This window comes from Rana temporaria, chromosome 3, assembly GCF_905171775.1.
Source record: "Rana temporaria chromosome 3, aRanTem1.1, whole genome shotgun sequence".
NCBI classification, from domain to species: domain Eukaryota; kingdom Metazoa; phylum Chordata; class Amphibia; order Anura; family Ranidae; genus Rana; species Rana temporaria.
In genome coordinates, this window is record NC_053491.1 from 132,100,535 (window position 1) to 132,121,167 (window position 20,633).

At 40.9% G+C, this 20,633-nt stretch overlaps 1 protein-coding gene across 1 annotated transcript in view; it reads left to right on the forward strand.

The window, feature by feature from the left end:
* SEMA3A (semaphorin 3A) overlaps nt 1–20,633 on the forward strand; it is a 294,077-nt gene that overhangs the window by 153,350 nt on the left and 120,094 nt on the right. Inside the window, exon 5 of the mRNA XM_040343438.1 lies at nt 20,060–20,153. Within this exon, the coding sequence (XP_040199372.1) occupies nt 20,060–20,153 (94 nt within the window). The remainder of the gene's footprint in view (nt 1–20,059; nt 20,154–20,633) is intronic.

A 20,633-nucleotide genomic window follows, 5' to 3' on the forward strand; every position in this document is an offset into this window, starting at 1 on the left:
GTGTTAACTCCTTCCCTGCCAGTGTTATTAGTACAGTAACAGTATATATTTTTAGCACTGATTACTGTAGCAATGTCACTGGTTCCCTAAAAAGTGTCAGATGTCCGATTTGTCTGCTGCAATGTCGCAGTCCCACTAAAAATCATATCTCCGACATTACTAGTGAATAGAATAAAAACAAATAAAAATGTCATAAATCATTCCCCTAGTTTGTAGACTTTTGCAAAAACTAATCAATATACGCTTATTGGGATTTTTTTTACCAAAAATATGTAGCAGAATACATATTGGCCTAAATTGATGAAGAATTTTTTTTACATTTTTTACTGGATACGTTTTATAACAGAAAGTAAAACATTTTTTTTTCTTTTAAATTGTCACTATAAATTTTTTTTATTTATTTTCCAGGACCACTTTAAGTGAGTGGCTTTAGAATAACTGTTAAATGATTGCAATGTAAAAGTATGCTAGTTTAGTTTTAACCCTTATCCTAGACAAGGGAAGGGTTGAGCTCTACTAGGATAGAGATTTTCCAAAAAGAAGATCTCCATGTGCAATAACAGACTCCTCCAAGTGTCCATGTCACGTGTTATTGCTCCTTGGTGGGGTCATAAATGGAACAGCCACCATTAGAGATGCTTTAATTGGGAACAACACTTGTGATTAATAATTTGTTAGGCGCAACCCTTACCAATAACAAGGAACCATATTTTCATAATGAAGTAAACCTGAATAGTTAAATCTTAAGCTAGGGCTACATGGGCAATTAAATCATTTGCTACTTAAAGGTTTAACCAATTGTTGACAGTCATCTTATTTGCAGCACACTGAAAGCAATGTGATGCTAATGGGATAACATTACCTTATTATTTGCGGTCTCAGTAGCCCTAGGCTAAGTGGTTGCTTACAGTGGACAGCTTAGGCAGCTCCCACAACAAGTGGTGTAAGCTCAGTAGACACAGTACTTGACCATTGTAGAAAATTAATGAGGATCACCATGAGATTCATGAGAGAGACTCCATAATTCTTATTCAGCATAAAGAAAAAAAAATGCAAAAACAGTTACCCGTAACAACCAATTACATTTCTATTTAGGGCTCATGCACAAAGGAGCATTAAAAACATTTTTTTTGCATTCAGTCGCGTTTTTATATTAGCGCTAAAGAGCGTTTTTGTGTGTTTTCCCACGTGTTTTTGGTATTAGTGTTTTTGCATGTTTTTTTCATTAAAAACACTCCCTATATTGTAAAGACGCCTAAAGATGTCAAATGCGGCTAAACGCAGCTAGATATGACTTGATGCTTTCAGCCACGTTTAGACATGTTTTTTTGGGATTTTTTGTTTTTACTGCTGCTGGAAGCACAGGCTGTCATTTTTTTCTACTGTCCCTAAACGCTTATGCCTCTAAACGCCTCTGACTGTTTATGTGTGCATGGACACATAGGGTAACATAGAGGGGCTTTAAGAGGCAGTTAAAAAAAAGTCAAACGCTCCTAACAGCAGCTGTAAAAACATCCTGTGCGTGTGAACCCTTAGGCCCCGTACACACGCAGAATTCAGCGAGAAACTCGGTCAGAGCCGGATTCTGCCGAGAAACTCTGTCGTGTGTACACTTTCGGCCCAATGGAGCCGCCGAGGAACTCGTCGAGAAAATAGAGAACATGTTCTCTATTTTCTCGTTGTTCTATGGGAGAACTCGGCCCGCTGAGCTCCTCGGCGGCTTCAGGGCTGAACTCGCCGAGGAACTCGACGTGTTTGGCACGTCGAGTTCCTCGGCCGTGTGTACGAGGCCTGAGAGCTGGTTCACACTGGGGCGACCTGGGATCCGACTTCAAGTCCCCCCAAGTTGCCCCAAGTCGTGCGGTCGAGAAAATGAATGGAAGTGAATGGGAGCCATCTTAAATGTACACTACTGAAGTCGCTCCAACTTCAGAAAAGGTTCCTGTACTACTTCAATCCAACTTGTAGGCAACTTGTACCCATTGATTTCAATGGAAGTTGCCTCAGAAGTCGGATCACTGTCTTAACTGAAGCAACAATACAGGAAGATAACATACATTTCTCAGGCAAACCCCTCCCTCCCCCTCCCTCCCACAGAGCTAATGTTGTTTGATTGGCCACTGGAAAGCCTCCTGTCTTAGAGGCGACTTGAAGTTGCCTTGTACTGTCCTGGAGGCAACTTGAAGTTGCCTTGTAAGTTGCCTGATGATTCATACTCAAGTCGTGTCCAAGTTGCCTCCCAAAGTCGTGCTAGAAGTCGTGTTGCCCCTGTGTGAATGGGCTCTTACTGAAGGCAGATGACATAAGATAAATACTGACCGGTTGGTTTGTGCATTCCAGCCACTTGTTTTTTGCCTTAATAAATAACTTTGCAAGACTGTATGTAAACAATATTGCATGAATTAAGTAAATGTGAACAAATACACACTGTGGGGGAGATTTACTAAAACTGAAGCATTTAGAATCTGGTGCAGCTGTGCATGGTAGCCAATCAGCTTCTAACCTCAGCTTGTGCAGTTAAGCTTTGTCAATGGAACCTGGAAGCTTATTGGTTTCTATGTGGAGTTGCATTAGATTTTGCACTCTCCCTATGTTTTTTTCTGTTTTTGTTTTTAAGAAGATGATCTAGCAAGGCCCAATTAAAAAAAAAAAAAAAGGTTTGGATCAGTAGTAAGTAATGCAGAGATGAGGGGTCAGTAGTAAGTAATGCAGAGGTCATAAGTCATGAATAAGTAATGCAGCTTTTACCACTTAGCCTAGTTAATGCAAATATATATATATATATATATATATATATATATATATATATATATATATATATACACACACACACACGCCTTTTAATATAAGAAAATATATTGTGCTTTTTCATCTCAATTCTATAGTTTGTACAGGAATATCTGTTCATTTCTAGTTTCAGTATTCTATACTTTTCCAGTTTTGCCGTTTTAGTGCTGTACTTATTTACAAGATGTCATTTAAATGATGAATGAAATGCTGATTATTGTCATCACTTTGTAACTCTGAGAAATAACAACTAGGAGAGAGGTTACAATTCCAGGGATTGAAAAGGATTAAAAGGGCATGCTGACTGGAGCAAAGGGAGTCAATAGTTTGGGCAGTATTATAAATGATTTGTAGTTCCATGGATCTATTTTATACTTAGAAGTATTCAGCCTATTTGAGATTTGTTATTCTATATCAGCTTTATTAGATGCCACTTATACATGTCATATTATTCTTAATTAACGTTTAACCTTTTTAATTAGGTTGTCTAAAGTGTATATTGAAAATGTAAATCCAGGACATCTATGATGAAACACATCTTTCATTAGAGTCAAATTTGGTTATTTATTGACTGTTTTAAGTACGTTAAACATGTGCTATGACAACACTGCCTGTGAAACAGTTCTGAACTATGAACCTCTATACTATAAAGATACCAACGTTTTTAACTTCGTAGATTACAGACTTTTTTTACTTAAATTAATACTTTGCTTACATTTTTCTTGTATGATACTATAATCCATTTTTTAAAGCTCAGGGATGTTTATACAGACAACCTTTACTCTGCCTCTCTAAATATAAACATCCAATCATTTTACAGTTTTCACAAGAAATTTAAAATTGGGTATCATTGCTTATATAGTAGCATTGCTTAAACTGTTTTCCACATGCTACAAAAAAATGTTAAAATGTCTGATTTTTTGTAACTTGCTTTCCACGTACTGTACATAGTGTGTGACACTGTGGTATGGCCATTAGGCTGTAGGTTTCTTCAAGATTAGGGAATTAAGCCTGCCAGAATGTATGGAATGTATGGTGTATATGGTACAGCATTCAAAACTTGATTGCGAACCCCTCCAGTTATACCAACTTCACAAATAACACAACCAGGTCCATACAAAAGAATGGAAACCAGTTTATTGTTATCTGGTTGTATCACGGATACTGTAGCTGAGTTTCTTGCCTAGAACCCCTATAATCTATGGGCTGCCTAAATATATACTAATAATATTAAATGAAGATCCGTTGTTTCTAGCATTGATTCTGTGGTCCAAGTTTTTGACTTTTATCTGCAACCCATTGTGAAGGGTCTCCCAGCCTATATAAAGGACCCCAGAAACATATTTTGTAAATTGACACAAGTAGTGGACTTGGAACCAGACTGGTTTCTTTGTACAATTAATATATCTTCTTTATGTACAGTACCTCAATATCAAATGAGGCAGAACTTAAGGCAGTGGAAAGCTTCCTTGGAAAAAAAAACTGAACTTCTATTACCCAGCACATATTTTTAGGAAGGCTTCAAATTAGTCCTTGATGGTAATTTATTTCATTTTGAACACAGTATGTTTATACAAATTAAAAGCACAGCTATGGGCAGTGCTGCTTCACCAGCATTTGCTAGTCCATTTGTTGAGGGAAAGTTAATCTTTCAACTAAATTTAAGTCATTTGTGTACATCTGAGTATGCTATATAGATGGTGTGTTTGTCATTTGGAATAGTAGTGATGCATTTTTCTCTGTATTTGTAACCTTTTAGAACAGTATTTTCAAATATATCTTATTAAACCTTGAAACACAGCAGTGCTTTTTTATGTAATAGTCACAGTAAATGGACAAAAGCTGGATGCCTCATTTTACATAAAACCTACTGACAGGAACACCGTACTTCACTATAAAATATCACATCCCACGCATCTCACCCAGTGTCTTCCCTGTAGTTAGTAAACAAGCCAAAGGTTATTCATATGTGGTTGCAGGTTGGGATCAAGCAGAAGCATAGTTTAGGATTACAAGCCAAAGGTTGGTAATGAGTGGTAGTGAAGATATTGATGGCATCAGGAACAAAAGGAGTAAGATATTGGCTGTAGAAGAACACAATAATCTGACAAACAGGTAACAAGATACAAAGTAAGGTTGTCCAAGGGATCAGACTAAAGCCCACTGTCTGATGACATCACAAATAGTCCAGACACTGGGAAAACTGTAAAGAAGTCATAAAGGCAAAAGGTTTTTGATCTTAAAGTGCATGTAAAACCTCACATATACCCAATGAAGTGAACAGACTCAGATGATACACAGGGATGAAACAAATCTCCCTACATAAGTTTTACATGCGTATCTGATGTCTTCAGCTTTATATATTCTTTGGAAAGTTCAGATTGTGTTAGGATATTTTTCTCTTCCTGTTCAGCACTGCAGTGAAGCCTGGCCATACAGCCAAGAAAGCTGATTGGAAGAAAGACACACACCCCCTCTCCTCATAGGTAGAGACGTTCAGATTGTTTGTTGAATAGTTCAGCACACTGCTAATCTATTTACAGCATCCTCTACAACACAAACTCAGGCTGCTTTTTTTCAGTTGACAGGGAACTTTTCAGAAGTTATCAGGCTCATAACAGAAAAATGGAGCAGGCAACAGTTACGGAACATAGTGCTTTGAAGAGAGATAAGAAAACTCTGCAGATATACAGTATCTCACAAAATGAGTACACCCCTCACATTTTTGTAAATATTTTATTATATCTTTTCATGTGACAACATTGAAGAAATTACACTTTGCTACAATGTAAAGTAGTGTGTGTGTGTACAGCTTGTATAACAGTGTAAATTTACAGTCCCCTCAAAATAACTCAACACAAAGCCATTAATGTCTAAACCGCTGGCAACAAAAGCGAGTAAACCCCTAAGAGCTGATTCACACTGGGGCGACATGGGATCCGACTTCAAGTCGGCCCAAGTTGCCCCGTCGAAAAAATGAATTGAAGTGAATGGGAGCCGTCTTAATGCACACTACTGAAGTCGCTCCGACATTAGAAAAGGTACCTGTACTACTTCAATCTGGCTTCTAGGTGACTTTTAGGCAACTTGTACCCATTTATTTCAATGGAAGTCACCTCAGAAGTCGGATCACTGTCTTAACTGAAGCAACAAAACAGGAAGATAACATACATTTCTCAGGCAAACCCCTCCCTCCCCCTCCCTCCCACAGAGCTGATTGTTGTTTGATTGGCCACTGAAAAGCCTCCTGTCCTGGAGGCGACTTGAAGTTGCCTTGTACTGTCCTGGAGGCAATACTGGTCAGTCTCCAAAGAGAGGGATCATGCTTGGCTTCAAGTCTGTCACAGTACATGTTGGCATTCATGGTTCCTTTAATGAACTATAGCTCTCCAGTGCTGCCAACACTCATGCAGCCCCAGACCATGACGCTCCCACCACCATGCTCGACTGTGGGCAAGACACACTTTGTACTCACCTGGTTGCCGCCACTCATGCTTGACACCATCTGAACCAAATACGTTTATCTTGATTTCATCAGACCACAGGGCATGGTTCCAGTAATCTATGTCCCTAGTCTGCTTGTCTTCAACAAACTGTTTGCAGGCTTACTTGCGCATCATCTGTAGAATAGGCTTTCTTCTGGGATGACAGCCATGCAGACCAATTTGATGCTGTGTGCGGCGTATGGTCTGAGCACTGACAAGCTGACCCTCCACCGCTTCAACCTCTGCAGAAATGCTGGCAACACTCATATGTCTATTTCCCAAAGACAGCCTCTGGATATGACATTGAGCATGTGCACTCAACTCCTTTGGTCGACCATAGCGAGGTTCTGAGTTGAACCTGTCCTGTTAAACCACTATATGGTCTTGGCCACCATGCTCCTGCTCAGTTTCAGGGTCTTGACAATCTTTTTATAGCCTAGGCCATCTTTATGTAGAGCAACATTTTTTTTTTCAGATCCTCAGAGAGTTCTTTGCCATGAGGTATCATGTTGAACTTCCAGTGACCAGTATGAGAAAGTGAGAGTGATAACACCAAATTTACACACCTGCTTCCCATTCATACCTGAGACCTTGTAAGGCCTAGTACACACGACAAGGAACTTGTCGTAAATTAAACATCATTTTCCTCAACAAGTTCCTTGTTAGGCTTGTCGAGAATCTTGACAAGCTTTCTTTGCGTACACACTGTCAAGACAAAATCTTGTTGTTCTCAAACGTGGTGACGTACAACGGCACTATAAAGGGGAAGTTTGATTCCACTGGCGCCACCCTTGGGGCTGCTTTTGCTAATCTCATGTTACTGTGTGTTAAGTAAAAGTTTGGTGAGAGACGATTCGCGCTTTTCAGTCTGTTACAGTGTGACGAATGTGCTATCTCCATTACAAACCCTACTTTTACCGAAGGCATGCTCTCATCTCATACTTTATTCTGAGCATGCGCGGGTTTCTAAGCATACACACGAACATGTTTCTCGTCATAAACCAGCCCGATGAGAAACACGACGAGGACATTGAAACTCCCGGCGAGGCAAAAGAGAACTTGTTCTCTTTTTTTCTCATGAGTTCCACGACAGTTTTCCTGACGAAAAACATACACACAACCGTTTTTCTCTGCAAAAAAGCTCTGCCACCAAGTTTCTTGGTGGATTCTGTCGAGGAAAACGGTTGTGTGTACGAGGCCTAACACTGGGGAGGGAAAATGGCTAATTGAGCCCAATTTGGACATTTTCACTTAGGGGTTTACTCACTTTTGTTGCCAGCGGTTTAGATATTAATGGCTGTGTTGAGTTATTTTGAGGGGACAGCAAATTTACACTGTTATACAAGCTGTACACTCACTACTTTACATTGTAGCAAAGTGTAATTGTTTCAGTGTTGTCACAATAATAAAATATTTACAAAAATGTGAGGGGTGTACTCACTTTTGTGAGATACTGTATGTGCCCAGCTCAAATTTCATGAATCGGGTTTACATCCACTTTAATGCATTCTATGCAATAAGATAAACAGCCTTCTGTGTGTATCAGCCTCTCCAGAACCCCCTAGTACTTACCTGAGCCCCATCTCTGTCAAGCTATGTCCACAAGTCCCTTGACTGTTGGCCTCTCTCTCCTTATTGACTGAGACACCGCAGTGGTGCCATTGGCTCTTACGGCTGTCAATCAAAGTCAGTTAGCCCATCAGGAGAGAGATGGGGCAGGGATAAATGATAACCCCCTGTCTGAATGGACACAAAGGGCTGCAGCTCAGCTTGGGTGCCCCCATAGCAAGCTGCTTGCTATGGGGGCACTCGACAGGAGGGAGGAGCCAGGGGAAGCAAAGAAGTACCCGAGAAGAGGAGGATCCAGGCTGCCGTGTGCAAAAAACAGCTGCACAGAGCACATAAGAATAACAAGTTTGTTATTATTATTTTTTTTTTAACTAGACTTTATTATCACTTTAAGGTCACAGGATTCACCTAGACACTGGCACGATTGGTGAAAGTAGGCTAAATGAAATGATTCAGATCTAGATGTCTACTGATTCTCTTTATGAACAATATGTGATTATTAACCCAACCATCCAAGAAAATTAACCGAAATATAATTTGGTTTTGAAATGCACGTGTACATGCATGTACTGTATACCTAGGTAGAAATATCTCTCAATTATATTCCCATGTGTAGTTCAAAAAACATATAATTAACAATAATGCATGTGAGCTGAAACTAAAGTGCATTTTTATTCTAATAATACTAATAATATTCTAAATAAATACCCCCTTTTTTTAACCACCCCCCCATCCACAACCTAAAGCATTGTAATTTGCCCATGTGCTCCAATCACGTTCAATTTAGTAATGTATGGCTCCATATTCTACAAGCTTTGTGCCATGTACTCAGAAATGTCTCTTTTAATCAGCCTGAAATGAAAGGAATGCTGCAGAAGAGTAAATGTTTTTATTGCCGGGTCCTGTGGGTCTACTTGTGAATCAATTCAGAGAGTGCATCCAGTTATGATGATGGTGGTTATATGATACAGAAATAGACTTCACATGTCATCACAGTATTTGAATTGCAGCACATAAACAGTCATTTATTACACTCTAATAACCTATTCTTTTATAATGTAACAAATTGCATTATTGGGTGAATATGTAATTTAAAAGAAAAGCCTTGCTTTTGTCCTAAATGAAAGACTGCTATTAATTATTTTTACTATTAGCAAAGATTTAAAAGTAAAGTGTCAATCATGTACACAGTTTGATAATGGAATTCTACGTTGCCAGCATAAAATGCAATGTGCTGTTTGAAAGTCAGGTTTAATGACATAAAATGCACTACACATTGATTTATTCATGTGTATCTTTACCATAAATTGTTACCTTCAAGATAATTTAGTGTATTATGAAAGAAAGTAAAGCTTTGTGTTAGCACTGACCATCTTCTTTTCACCAGCAATGTAGGGCTTCATAGCTTCACTATTTATTTTTATTTTTTATGTATATGCTTTTGCATGTAGATCAGTTATTTTCTTAAAGAGTACAGTAACTCCACTTTTAAAATCAGTTTTTGTTTCAGTGCTGTCTCTCCCTCGCTGTTACAGCCAGGGAAGCATCTGATCAAACAAAATCTGTGTTTAATTTGATGCTTTGAAGAGCAGGGAGATAACAGGGGTCTGTAGACCCCTAATGTCTTCATAAAGGGTACCTGTCCCTGCCCAAAGCTAAAATAAAAGAAATGTAAATAAAATAATCATAAAAAAATAAGCACCTGTCTGTCCCTTTACGCTAATGAGCAAACGCAAACATGCAGATAGGTCCATCACCCATATGTAAATGGTAATTGCACGACAGATGTGAGGTATTACCATGTTGGAGCGAGAGCGATAATTCTAGTGTCAAAACTCATGTTTAAACTGATTACCTGTAAAGGCTTTTAGAGCATTGCATACTGTCGCCATTTTGCTGGTGTGTGCAATTTTAAATCTTGACATGTTTGGCATCTATTTACTATTTATTATTTTGATGCATGTATGAGCAGGGAGGTTGTACAGAAGTCGATCTACCAACTGTAAAACCACCCTGCTCGATTTTCCCTAGTCAATTAGCATTGCAGGCTATACTGATCAGTATATTCTAATGGTGGGACATCTCCCCTATTACAATACAATGACTCAGCGAGGTGGATTCACACACTCGATGTGGATGGGGGAATCAAGTCAGTTTTTTTTGTCCACTCCACTGGTTGAATGACAAAACTTACTAATCTATGGGCTGTATTTCTCTCAATGTGCTTGCTAGTTCCAAGAATTAATTTTAATTGAAGCTGAAGAGATTCAATGTTGCTGATCAGTGTCAACTCTCTATGTAACTTAAATGGGAATGGTGAGTCAGAAAACGCCTGCTTGAATTAGAGACTCTAGTGACTTAGAATTTAAAGTGGTTGTAAAGGCATAAGGTTTTTTATACTAAAGCCCTGTACACACGATCAGATATCTGATGGAATCTAATCTGGTGGATTTTTTTGTCGGATATCCGATGAAGCTGGCTTTCATCAATCTTGCCTACACACCATCAGTCAAAAATCCGACCGTGCCAAAACGCAGTGATGTAAAACACCAAGACGTGCTGAGAAAAATTAAGTTTGATGCTTCCGAGCATGCGTCGACTTGATTCTGAGCATGCATGGATTTTTGACCGATGGACTTCCACACAGACGATCGTTTTTTTCTATCGTTTTTTTATCCATAGGAAAAATTTAAAACATGTTCTATTTTTTTTTTACCGATGGAAAACAAACCGATGGGGCCCACACACAATCAGTTTGTCCGATGAAAACAGTCCATCGGTCTGTTTTTATCAGACAAACCGATCGTGTGTACAGGGCTTAATGCATTCTATGCATTAAAATAAAAAGCCTTCTGTATGCGGAAGCCCCCCTAATACTTACCTGAGCCCGATCTCTATCCAGCAATGTTGCGCAAGAGATTTCACTGTCTGGGACTCTCCCTCCTCATTTGGCTGAGACAGTAGCAACGCAGAATTAGTTCCCACTGCTGTAAATCAAAGTCAGTGAGCCAATGAGGAGAGAGAGAGGGGGTGGGGCTGAGCCACGGCTCCTTGCCTGAATAGACACACAGAGCTGTGGTTGGGGTTCCCCCATAGCAAACTGCTTGCTGTGGGGGCACTCAGCAGGAGGGAGGGGCCGGAAACAAAGAAGAGGGCCCCAAGAAGAGGAGGATCTAGGCTGTTCTGTACAAAATTACTACCCAGAGCAGGTAAGTATAACATGTTTGTTATTTTTAACAAAATTTTTTTACTTTAGTATCACTTTAAGTACTTTCAGACTGTTTGGCTTACACTAAGGCCTTGTACTCACGACCGGATCTGTGCGCTGGAAACTGTCTGCCCGACAGTTTCCGGCGTACAAGGCTGATTTGTGTTTTGTTCCGCTGGCGTGTACACACCAGCGGACCAAATTCCCGTCGTACCGGAACGCGTGCACGTAAACTACGTACGACGTCACTATAAAGGGGAAGACCAAAGTTAATGGCGCCGCCCTCTGTTCCTCTTTTGCTAGTTACGGGTTTGCTCGTGTTAGTGAAGGTTTGGTTAGAGCTGATTCACGCTTCTCGGTCTCCAGGCTTTGACAGCGTGTATTCACGGGTTCAGTGCGTGTGCTTGCGGTAACGTAGTTGTCATTCGGCTATAGGCAAGCAGGTTGTTTCTGCTTTAGCAGTTGCATCCTGTGCGCTCGTATCTGTTTGTCACGCGTTTGTCGCAGGTAGTGCTGGATTTGCGAGTGCTTTCTGTTTCAGTGTGTTCTTGACTGACCAGCCGGCCGGTTTGAAGCCATGATGGAGCAGCAGCGTCAATTTTCGCGAGTTGGTGCTGTTTATGGGATGGCTGCTGGATATGTTCATTTGTCCAGTACTTTGGCCAGAAACAGGGGGCGGAGGCGTTTCTGGACCAAGAATTGGTTGCGCCAGCGTGACCAGTTCTCACATATGCCTCTGCTTAGGGAACTCCAGGAGAATAATCCTAATGACTTTAGGAATTTTCTCCGCATGACGGACCCCGTATTCAACCGTCTGCTGGATCTTCTGTCCCCCTATATCACGAGGCAGGACACTGTGATGCGCCAAGCCATCACGGCCGAGCAGAGGCTTATTGCCACGTTGCGGTACCTGGCGACTGGGAGGAGCCTGCAGGACCTCAAGTTCTCGACAGGCATCTCTCCGCAGGCGCTTGGGGTCATCATACCGGACACGTGTGCTGCCATCATCAAAGTTATGCATGAGGAGTATATTAAGGTAAGTTTCCTGGCTCTAATAATGTGGCCAACTAACTTTATTTTTATTTTCCCAGATATGCTGTGTGTTTAACTAACGTTACCTTTTCTCCCTATGCATGTTGATATCAGCTTTACATGTTTTATTCTTGGCCTACCTGCATATTTGTCCCTTACCCAATATTAACCTGTCCAGCATGCTATCCTAGGGACAAACCCACCTTGCCATTTTTTCAAACAGGACTTTTTGGTTTTTGTGTCCCCCCCCCCCCCTTCAAACTTTTATTGTCCCCATCAGAGGGCTGTGGAGTCTCTTAATGAAGTGGCCCTATATATTTCATTTCCCAAATTCTCCATGCACATTTTTCTAATGCAATTTTAATACTGTGAACTGTCACAAGGATGCTTGTAGGATGTTTTTGTTACAAAGTACTAAATCTCTTTTTTGGTTTGTCCCCACAGCTACCCTCCACACCACAGGAATGGCAGTCTGTGGCTTCCCAATTTGCCCAGCGGTGTGATTTTCCAAACTGCGGTGGAGCAATAGATGGGAAACACGTCCGCATTGTGCCCCCACCCCGCTCGGGGTCGTACTATTATAATTACAAGGGTTATCATAGTATTGTGTTGATGGCGGTGGTGTCGGCACAGTATGAGTTTCTATATGTGGACGTGGGGAAGAACGGCCGGATGTCTGATGGGGGAGTGTTCGCACGGACTGATTTCTATGATCGTCTCCAAGCTGGTGGTCTGGCATTGCCACCAGATGAAGATAATGTGGAAGGACTTCCGTTTGTGTTCCTAGCGGACGAGGCTTTCGGGCTTGGTCCTCACCTCATGCGGCCTTTTCCCCAGAGGACCCTCACCTCAGAGAGGAGTGTGTTTAATTTTCGGTTGGGCAGGGCTCGGAGGGTAGTCGAGAATGCCTTTGGGATACTCACCAACCGGTTCCGCCTGTTCAGGACATCGATACATCTGGCGGAATATAAATTGGACACCGTTGTATTTGCCTGCTGCATTTTGCACAACTTTTTACGCAGGCACTCCCAGACGTACCTACCCGACATCGGTTCTGAGGCAAGACTACCCTCAGATCCCCTTCCCGGGCTGGACACTGGTCGCGCTGGCTTGGCCCCCCAATCAGCTCGTGAGGTACGCGACAAATATGTTGAGTACTTCATGGGTCGGGGGGCCATTGCTATGCCAGATCATATTTCTTTCTAATTCGGCCCCCAAAGAAAGGAATATTCTCAAAATTAATAAATAATTAGACCATTGGACTTTATACAGTTGTTTGTCATTAATGCTTTTTCTCTTTTTCTCTGTCTTCCTGGTTCTCTAACTAACTTCTTCAATTGTAATGCCTAATTGATTTCTCCACTTTTAGTAACTAACCACATTTTGCACAGTATTCACTCATCTACAAACAGGGTATTGAGTCTAGAAATAAAGAAGCAACTCCATTTGTAAATTTTGAGGTCAAGTATTTTAATTTTTGCTTGTTCATGACCCCAAAAATTATTTTATATTTTTTTCATTACTCCCTGCTTTTGTACTTTAGGAGTCAAAAAAAAATTTTAAAATTTTTTTTTTGTTTTCAGGTAATTCAACCAAAAATATTATGCAGATTATACATTTATTAACAAGTTCACTTTTTTTTTTATCAAATATAGTTAGATTTATGGTTTACATATATATATAGATATATATAGATTATATTTGGTGGGGTGTTTAGCGCCTTAATGTTTTTTTTGGGCATATTTTTTAGGCACAAAAAACAATAATTTTTTTAATAATTTTTTTTTTATTTTGGTGTGTTTTTCTCAAACTAAATTTTTAGGTGTGAATTTGGAGTCAAATCTCTACTTCACTAAATTCAGTGATTAGAGAGATTTATAATTCTATATATATATTTTTTAAAATTTTTACCGTTGTTTATTCTTTATGGTCTAAACTTTATAGTATCCCAAAATGTTCAACATGGTCAAAAAGTAACAAAATCCAAATCCAAAAATATAAAACCTCACAACAGCAGTCAGTCATGGTGTGCTTTCACACTGGAACACGCCAAAATTGGAAGATACACACATTCAGTGCAAACTCGCCAAATGTCATTGGTTCAACAGACAAATGGCCACATGTGCTATCTGACATCATGGGTGATCAATGTCTGTGTTTTGTGGGAGCAAACCCTTCCTCTCAACTACTTGAGGATGGAGGAGGGGGTTGGACCCACAAAGCACAGACATTAGATATTCTGTGATGGCAGATAGCACATGTTGGCACACTGTGTGTGTATCTTCAAATTTTGGCGTATTCATTATTCAAACTGTAAAAATGTTTTTGGGGGCGGGGGATGGGCGGGGGGTGTTTCAGTCTTTGACACGGCCCATCATGTCAATAATGTTCTTAAAATTAGATTCGATGACCATCATTCTTTGCCGCATATTGTCCATTTCCGTGCTGCATTCCAAAAGCACATTTGTTACATTCTGTTCCATGAGAAACATCCTTTCACGCATATTGTGCATTTCAGTGCTGCACTCCATTACCTGCTGAATAATTATAGCAGCACTTGCACGTGAAAATATTGGCACACCATCCTCCTCCCCTAAAACCAACAAAAAAAAAGGCATTTACAACATTATTTTTCGATGAGGCCTATCTACATATGTTTTTTTGAATCAAGCTAGGGTGACACTGACCTGATGGGCTTCTCCTTTCCACCTCTTCGACATCTTCTATCACTCCTCCTTCTTCCACCACCTCCCCATCATCTTCAATCACTCCTCCTTCTTCCACCACTTCCCCATCATCTTGGACTCCTCCTTCATCCATCAATCCACCTTCTTTCAATTCGCCAAATTGTTCTTCCGCCACTTGCCCTTCATCTGCTATGACTTCTAAGTCCAAAATTACTTCTTCCTCCTCTCTTCCTTCCTCCTTTCTTCCTTCCTCCTCTCCTTCCACATCCTCCTCTCCTTCCACATCCTCTTCTCCTTCCACATCCTCTTCTCCTTCCACATCCTCTTCTCCTTCCACATCCTCCTCCTCCTCCACATGTTGAGATGGCAGATTTTGGCCTTGTCTGGCCCTCTCTGCCTCCTCCAAATGCTGGCGACTTCTTTCCCCTGAAATAAACCAAAAAAAATGTAGACTCATCAGCACACAGATATTGGAGAGCATAAATCGCACACATTGCTTAGAAGATGCTTTCATTTAGTTACTTTTATCTTTCACCAAACCTACATTTTGCAATTACTTCTATATGGCAAGCTCTGATCCTGCCCCTTTTTAGCAAAGTGACACACATGGATGTCCCCCCTAAACTGTATTTCTGGGAGACCCTACCAAAACCCATTTTTGATTTGTGGAGACACAGGTGCTCTGCATTGCAGATGTGAAAACATCTGCTTTATTACCACTGTTTTTAGAATGAATCCTGTTTGCCTTTCCCATTCTCATACTTTTTTTTTCTAGAACTAGCTTTTACACAATGTTTACAAACAAAGTTTTTGGCCAGTGAGCCATGTCCAGGTGTGTTGTTCCTGGAATAACCGAGCCTTTCTGATAAACTATGTGATGTTACGTTGTTTACTAAGAACACTGTTTGTAAATATGTAGTTATTTATGTCCTAAAAAATAAATGACAACATGTCTTTAAAATTACAAGCAGGCCAAGGAGGCAGATGGTGAAATATACATGGCAACACATTATTGCAGACAATCCCCCCCCCCCCCCAACCCCAATATATATTTACTTACTTTTACGCAGAATTTTAAGTATTTTCTTCATCTGATGTGGCTCCCTCAATTTTAAGTCTGACCATCGTTTCCTCAGCTGTTCCTTGGACCTGGTGATCCCAAACATCCTCTGCATTCTCCTCGCCACCTTGTCCATAATATGTGCCTTTCGGCGGTTAGGGGTCTTGTATGGCCCTAATTCACCATCATAGTCCTTCTTTCGCATGATGTAAACTAACTCCACCATTTCCTGGAACCGCATATTAGTGGCTTTATATCTTCTTTTCCTTGATCGGGACGTCCCTGCCTCTGTCCCTTCACTTGTGGCATGAGAGCATCGTGCCCGCTCGTGTGACATCGCCATCTTTCCTTTCCCACAGAGATTATGGGCGTGGAAAAGATGAATTCTTACGCCATGGGCGGAGAAGAGGGCGGCGTTTAATACATACGCGGAGTGTAGAGAATGCAAACAACGTGTTTACGTCCGTTACGCGGAGAATCTTCGAGCGCATCCAGAACATACACAGTTAACGCCATATTTCCTAAACTCATTGATTAGGGGCCTCGCAAAGGTGACGAGGGCGGGGTTTCATAAATACGCGGAGTGTTTAAAAGGTTTACGCCGTGATTACGCATCTTACGCGGTAATTAGGCGAGCGTGAGAAACGAGGAGCGAGAGACAGGAAGGTAAGGAAATTAAAAATGTGATCAGCAGAGGCCTTGAAAATGTAGACACATGGGATGGGGGTTTGGGCTGTTGGTTGCACCCTTTTTAAGCTATTCTGTCTATGGGGTACCACAATGTTATTTTGGTATCCAAATGCTTTTGGACACCTCACAAAATAGAGATGTGAACAATGCTGTACCTCATTGACAAGTTTTTGAATGGTGTATTCAGATCAGGCAAAGTATTGTTCAAGTGTTGGTTGTACAGAGGTCATTAGGAAGTGTCTTTTATGTCATCCATTGTCAGGGGCATGAGATTTACACATGAAATAGTGCCTAGATGAAAACTGTCATTTGTAAGCATTGTTTAATTTTATATATTTTAAATATTTACTGCAATGTGAACAATGGCTCTGCATCTAGCAAATCAATGTTTGGTACAAGCAATGCGGCCGAGCTGCCAATCATTGTTTAAACAAGAGAGACTGTGTTTGGAATTAGATATAGGTAATAAATTTGAAGACACATATTAGATCAAGGTCAACGCTGATCCTTTGGAATATTTATTTTTCTGTGGTTTATGTTTTTGTAATCTAGACTCAAAAAGAAAAATGATTTAGCAAAAATTACAATGGACATCCTACAAAGCAAGGAATCTATAGAGGCCTTACTTCAAAAATACCAGGACACGCCCATCCTGTGGAATTCAAAGCACTCTTTATATTGCAATAAAGAGGTACGAGCGGCAGCACTAGAAGAGCTAGCAAATTATATGCAAACTTGGGTGCCAGGATGCACTGCCAACATGGTGAAGGATAAACTTGCCAACCTCAGAAGCACATACAGGAGAGCATACAAAGCTAATAAAAGCCAAAAATCGGGAGCAGCAGCAAGACAAGCAAAGGAACCCAAACTGTGGTATTATAAACAGATGGCTTTTTTGCGGGACGAAATGGAAGGCAGGAAAACGATGTCCAGTCTTTCTTCCAACCTTTCCTCCATGCTACCTTCCAGCGGACCTTCCCCAGATGACCACAGCCCTGCAGAGTCGGAGGAAGAGGGCCTGGCTGACAGAGATGCAGATCTGCCACCCTTCGATGAGGAGGTATAGTAGTTTCCTCTATATTTATGGCGTAAATAATTCTTGGTGGATTAATGATTAGATATTGTAAAAAAAAAACCAAGCAGGGAAAAAGCAAACAAAAAGGTGTACAGACAAATAGGTGTCAGGGATGACAACTGCAGGGGTCAGAAGTAGAGTGTATTCAAGTAATAATGAACAGAAAATACTAAACGAAAAAAATGAAAATGAGTGTGGTTTTATTTAGCGAAATTGTAAAAAAATTCATTTTTTTTCCACACAGGAAGAAGAGATCAGCCAGGAGGTGGCAGATCCTCAGGTGTCTGTCAGCCAGGAGGAGGCCGGGGTCAGTGGCAGCCAGGAGGAGGCCGGGGTCAGTGGCAGCCAGGAGGAGGCCGGGGTCAGTGGCAGCCAGGAGGAGGCTGGGCCCAGTGGCCTGCAGCAGGTCCACCCGGCCAGGAGAACCACCACCAGCCAGTCTTCTCCCCCCCAGGTGAGGCCATCAGGCCGAAGGAGGCAGTTGAGGCCTGTGGAGGAGGCAAGCCTCCGCATGATCCAGGAGGCAAGCGCCATCATGAGGGCCCCCCTCAACCCCACAGAGGCCTTCAGTGCCTCATTGGCCCATGATTTAAATGAAGGGGAGGAGGACCAGAGAAGACTGGCAAAGGCCCTGATGAACCAGGTCCTTTGGTGGATGCAGAGGGGCCTGCTGACCACAGACACTGGACTATGTGACCCGGCCCGGCTTGCGGAACACCATCCTCCTGCTGCCACATCAACCCCACCTGCAAGACCCCGTGTTCGATCCGCTGGAAGGCTGCCTGGAGGGAAGGCTGGAAAGAGGAGGAAACGTTGATTTTCTGCCTTCCATTTCCTTCCACATAAAGGACATCTTGTTTGTACTACCACAGTTTGGGTTCCTTTGTTTGTGTGCTGCTGCTTCATATTTTTGTGTTTGGCTCCTGAGGCTTGGAAGTTTATCCTTCACCATGTTGGAAATGCAAGTTTGCATATAGTTTGCTATCTATTCTAGTGCTGCCGTTCTTTTTATTTTTTGTGCTGACATTTGCCTGAATAAAAGGCTTTTTGCTTTCATTTGAAAACATGTCTATTGTTTGATATACTGTGGGGATTATTAGGCAGCAAACCTTTAAAATAAATATACAATGGGTAATTTACAAAGGACACACTCCTTGGGGGGGGGGGACATTTGGTGTGCCAACATGGTTTAATATTCTCTAATGAAACACCAAAAAAAAAAAAAAAATGAAAAAAACATGTAAAAAAAAAATAGTTTAAATGGTGACATAACTAGAAACAAAAAAAAAATTTAAAATAATGCACATTCCTTTACAAAAATGACTACTCTAAATTATGGAGGACCACCAACCAAAACACACGTCTGGCATAGAAAACATTATTAAAGGATTACATCACAAGCAAGAAATGTGACATTTTAGTATGGGACAACTCTAATGAAATTGCATCAGCAAGAGAACGGGGTTATTCTAGCAAGAGAAGAATTAATAAAACGAGGCTTTAAAATGTGGTTTAGTGCGCCTTTTTAAGACATTGTTCTCTTGCTAGAATAAAAGGTTTCTAATGACGAATGTGCCATATCCCAAAGAAACGCGAGTTTTACCTGAACGAGCGCTCCCGTCTCCTCATTTGGACTGAGCATGCGCGTGGTTTTTGTACGCTGCTTTTGTGTACAGACGAACGAACATGTCTGACGGACACGATTCCAGCAGACTGTTTTAAAGCAAGACCAGGAAACAGTTGTTCGTTGGAAAACGGTCTGGCCGACGATTGTTTGCTGGAATTCTGTACGTTACTGCCTACACACGAACGAACATGTCCGCTGAAACTGGTCCGCGGACCAGTTTCAGCAGACATGTTTGGTCGTGAGTACGAGGCCTAAGAGAAACTATATGGTGGGGTTGTTGTATTGTCAATTGCTATTTAAAAAATATTATTGTACATCATACTGTTCTGCATCATAAGTGGTCCAGACCCATGTATAATAGCCAATCCCACACCATTATTATTACTTGGTGCTTCAAGCTAGTTTAAAATCTGGTTGTCTGCCTATAGCAAATTTATATGATTATGTGTTGCTTATAAAATTGTCATCAGTGCTCTATAGAACAGAGACTAAGGAATAAATGTATGTATAAAGTTAATAAGAAGGGCCATCTGTGGGTATGCATTTCATGTAGGTTAGTTTACAAGGTAAACACAATTTACATATCGGCATCATGTGTATTGCCTTTTTTCTATGAACTGTAAGTGTTTAGTCTTATTTAGAAAGGCATCGCAAAGAGCAATGATGATGTACATAGTGCAGCACTCCCATAGCAACCATGTTCACCTTTCATAAGTCTGAACCAGACACTACTTAAAAAGCCTATTTGTTTTCTGGTGCATTCAATGTCTTGAACTAAATTTTTATTATTTTTGAAGAATATAGCAATTTTCTAAATAATATGATTTTTTTCTTAACAGGATAACATATTTAAGCTTGAAGATGCACATTTTGAGAATGGCAGAGGGAAGAGTCCATACGACCCTAAACTATTAACTGCTTCCATTCTAATTGGTGAGTATGTAAGTGAATTTTTTTACAAAAATATTAACTTATTCACTGTTTGTCTCTGTGGGCATGGTTTGTTTTCCTTCCAGGATGCTTTAAATGTAATCATGAATGAATGAATGAATGAAAAACTTATATAGCGCGGCACATGCGAACTGAATCGCCTCTGGGCGCTGGTTGTTTGTGTCTCATGCCATCAGAAAAGCAGGGTTTTGATCTGCCTTCTGAAGGACAGGTGGTTTTGCTCCAACCGAATGCTGGTTGGTAAAGCATTCCAAAGCCTGGGGCCTTGGAACGCAAACCTTCTTTCTCCTTTGGACTTGTATTTGGTTTTTGGAACCTTGACCAGATTTTGGTCGGTGGATCGCAGAATGCGGTTGCAATTGTGAGGTTTGATCTTGTCGCATAGATATCTTGGAGCCTTCCCATGGATGCACTTATGTGTCAGGCAGAGTGCTTTGAATGCAATTCTGTCTTTCACTGGCA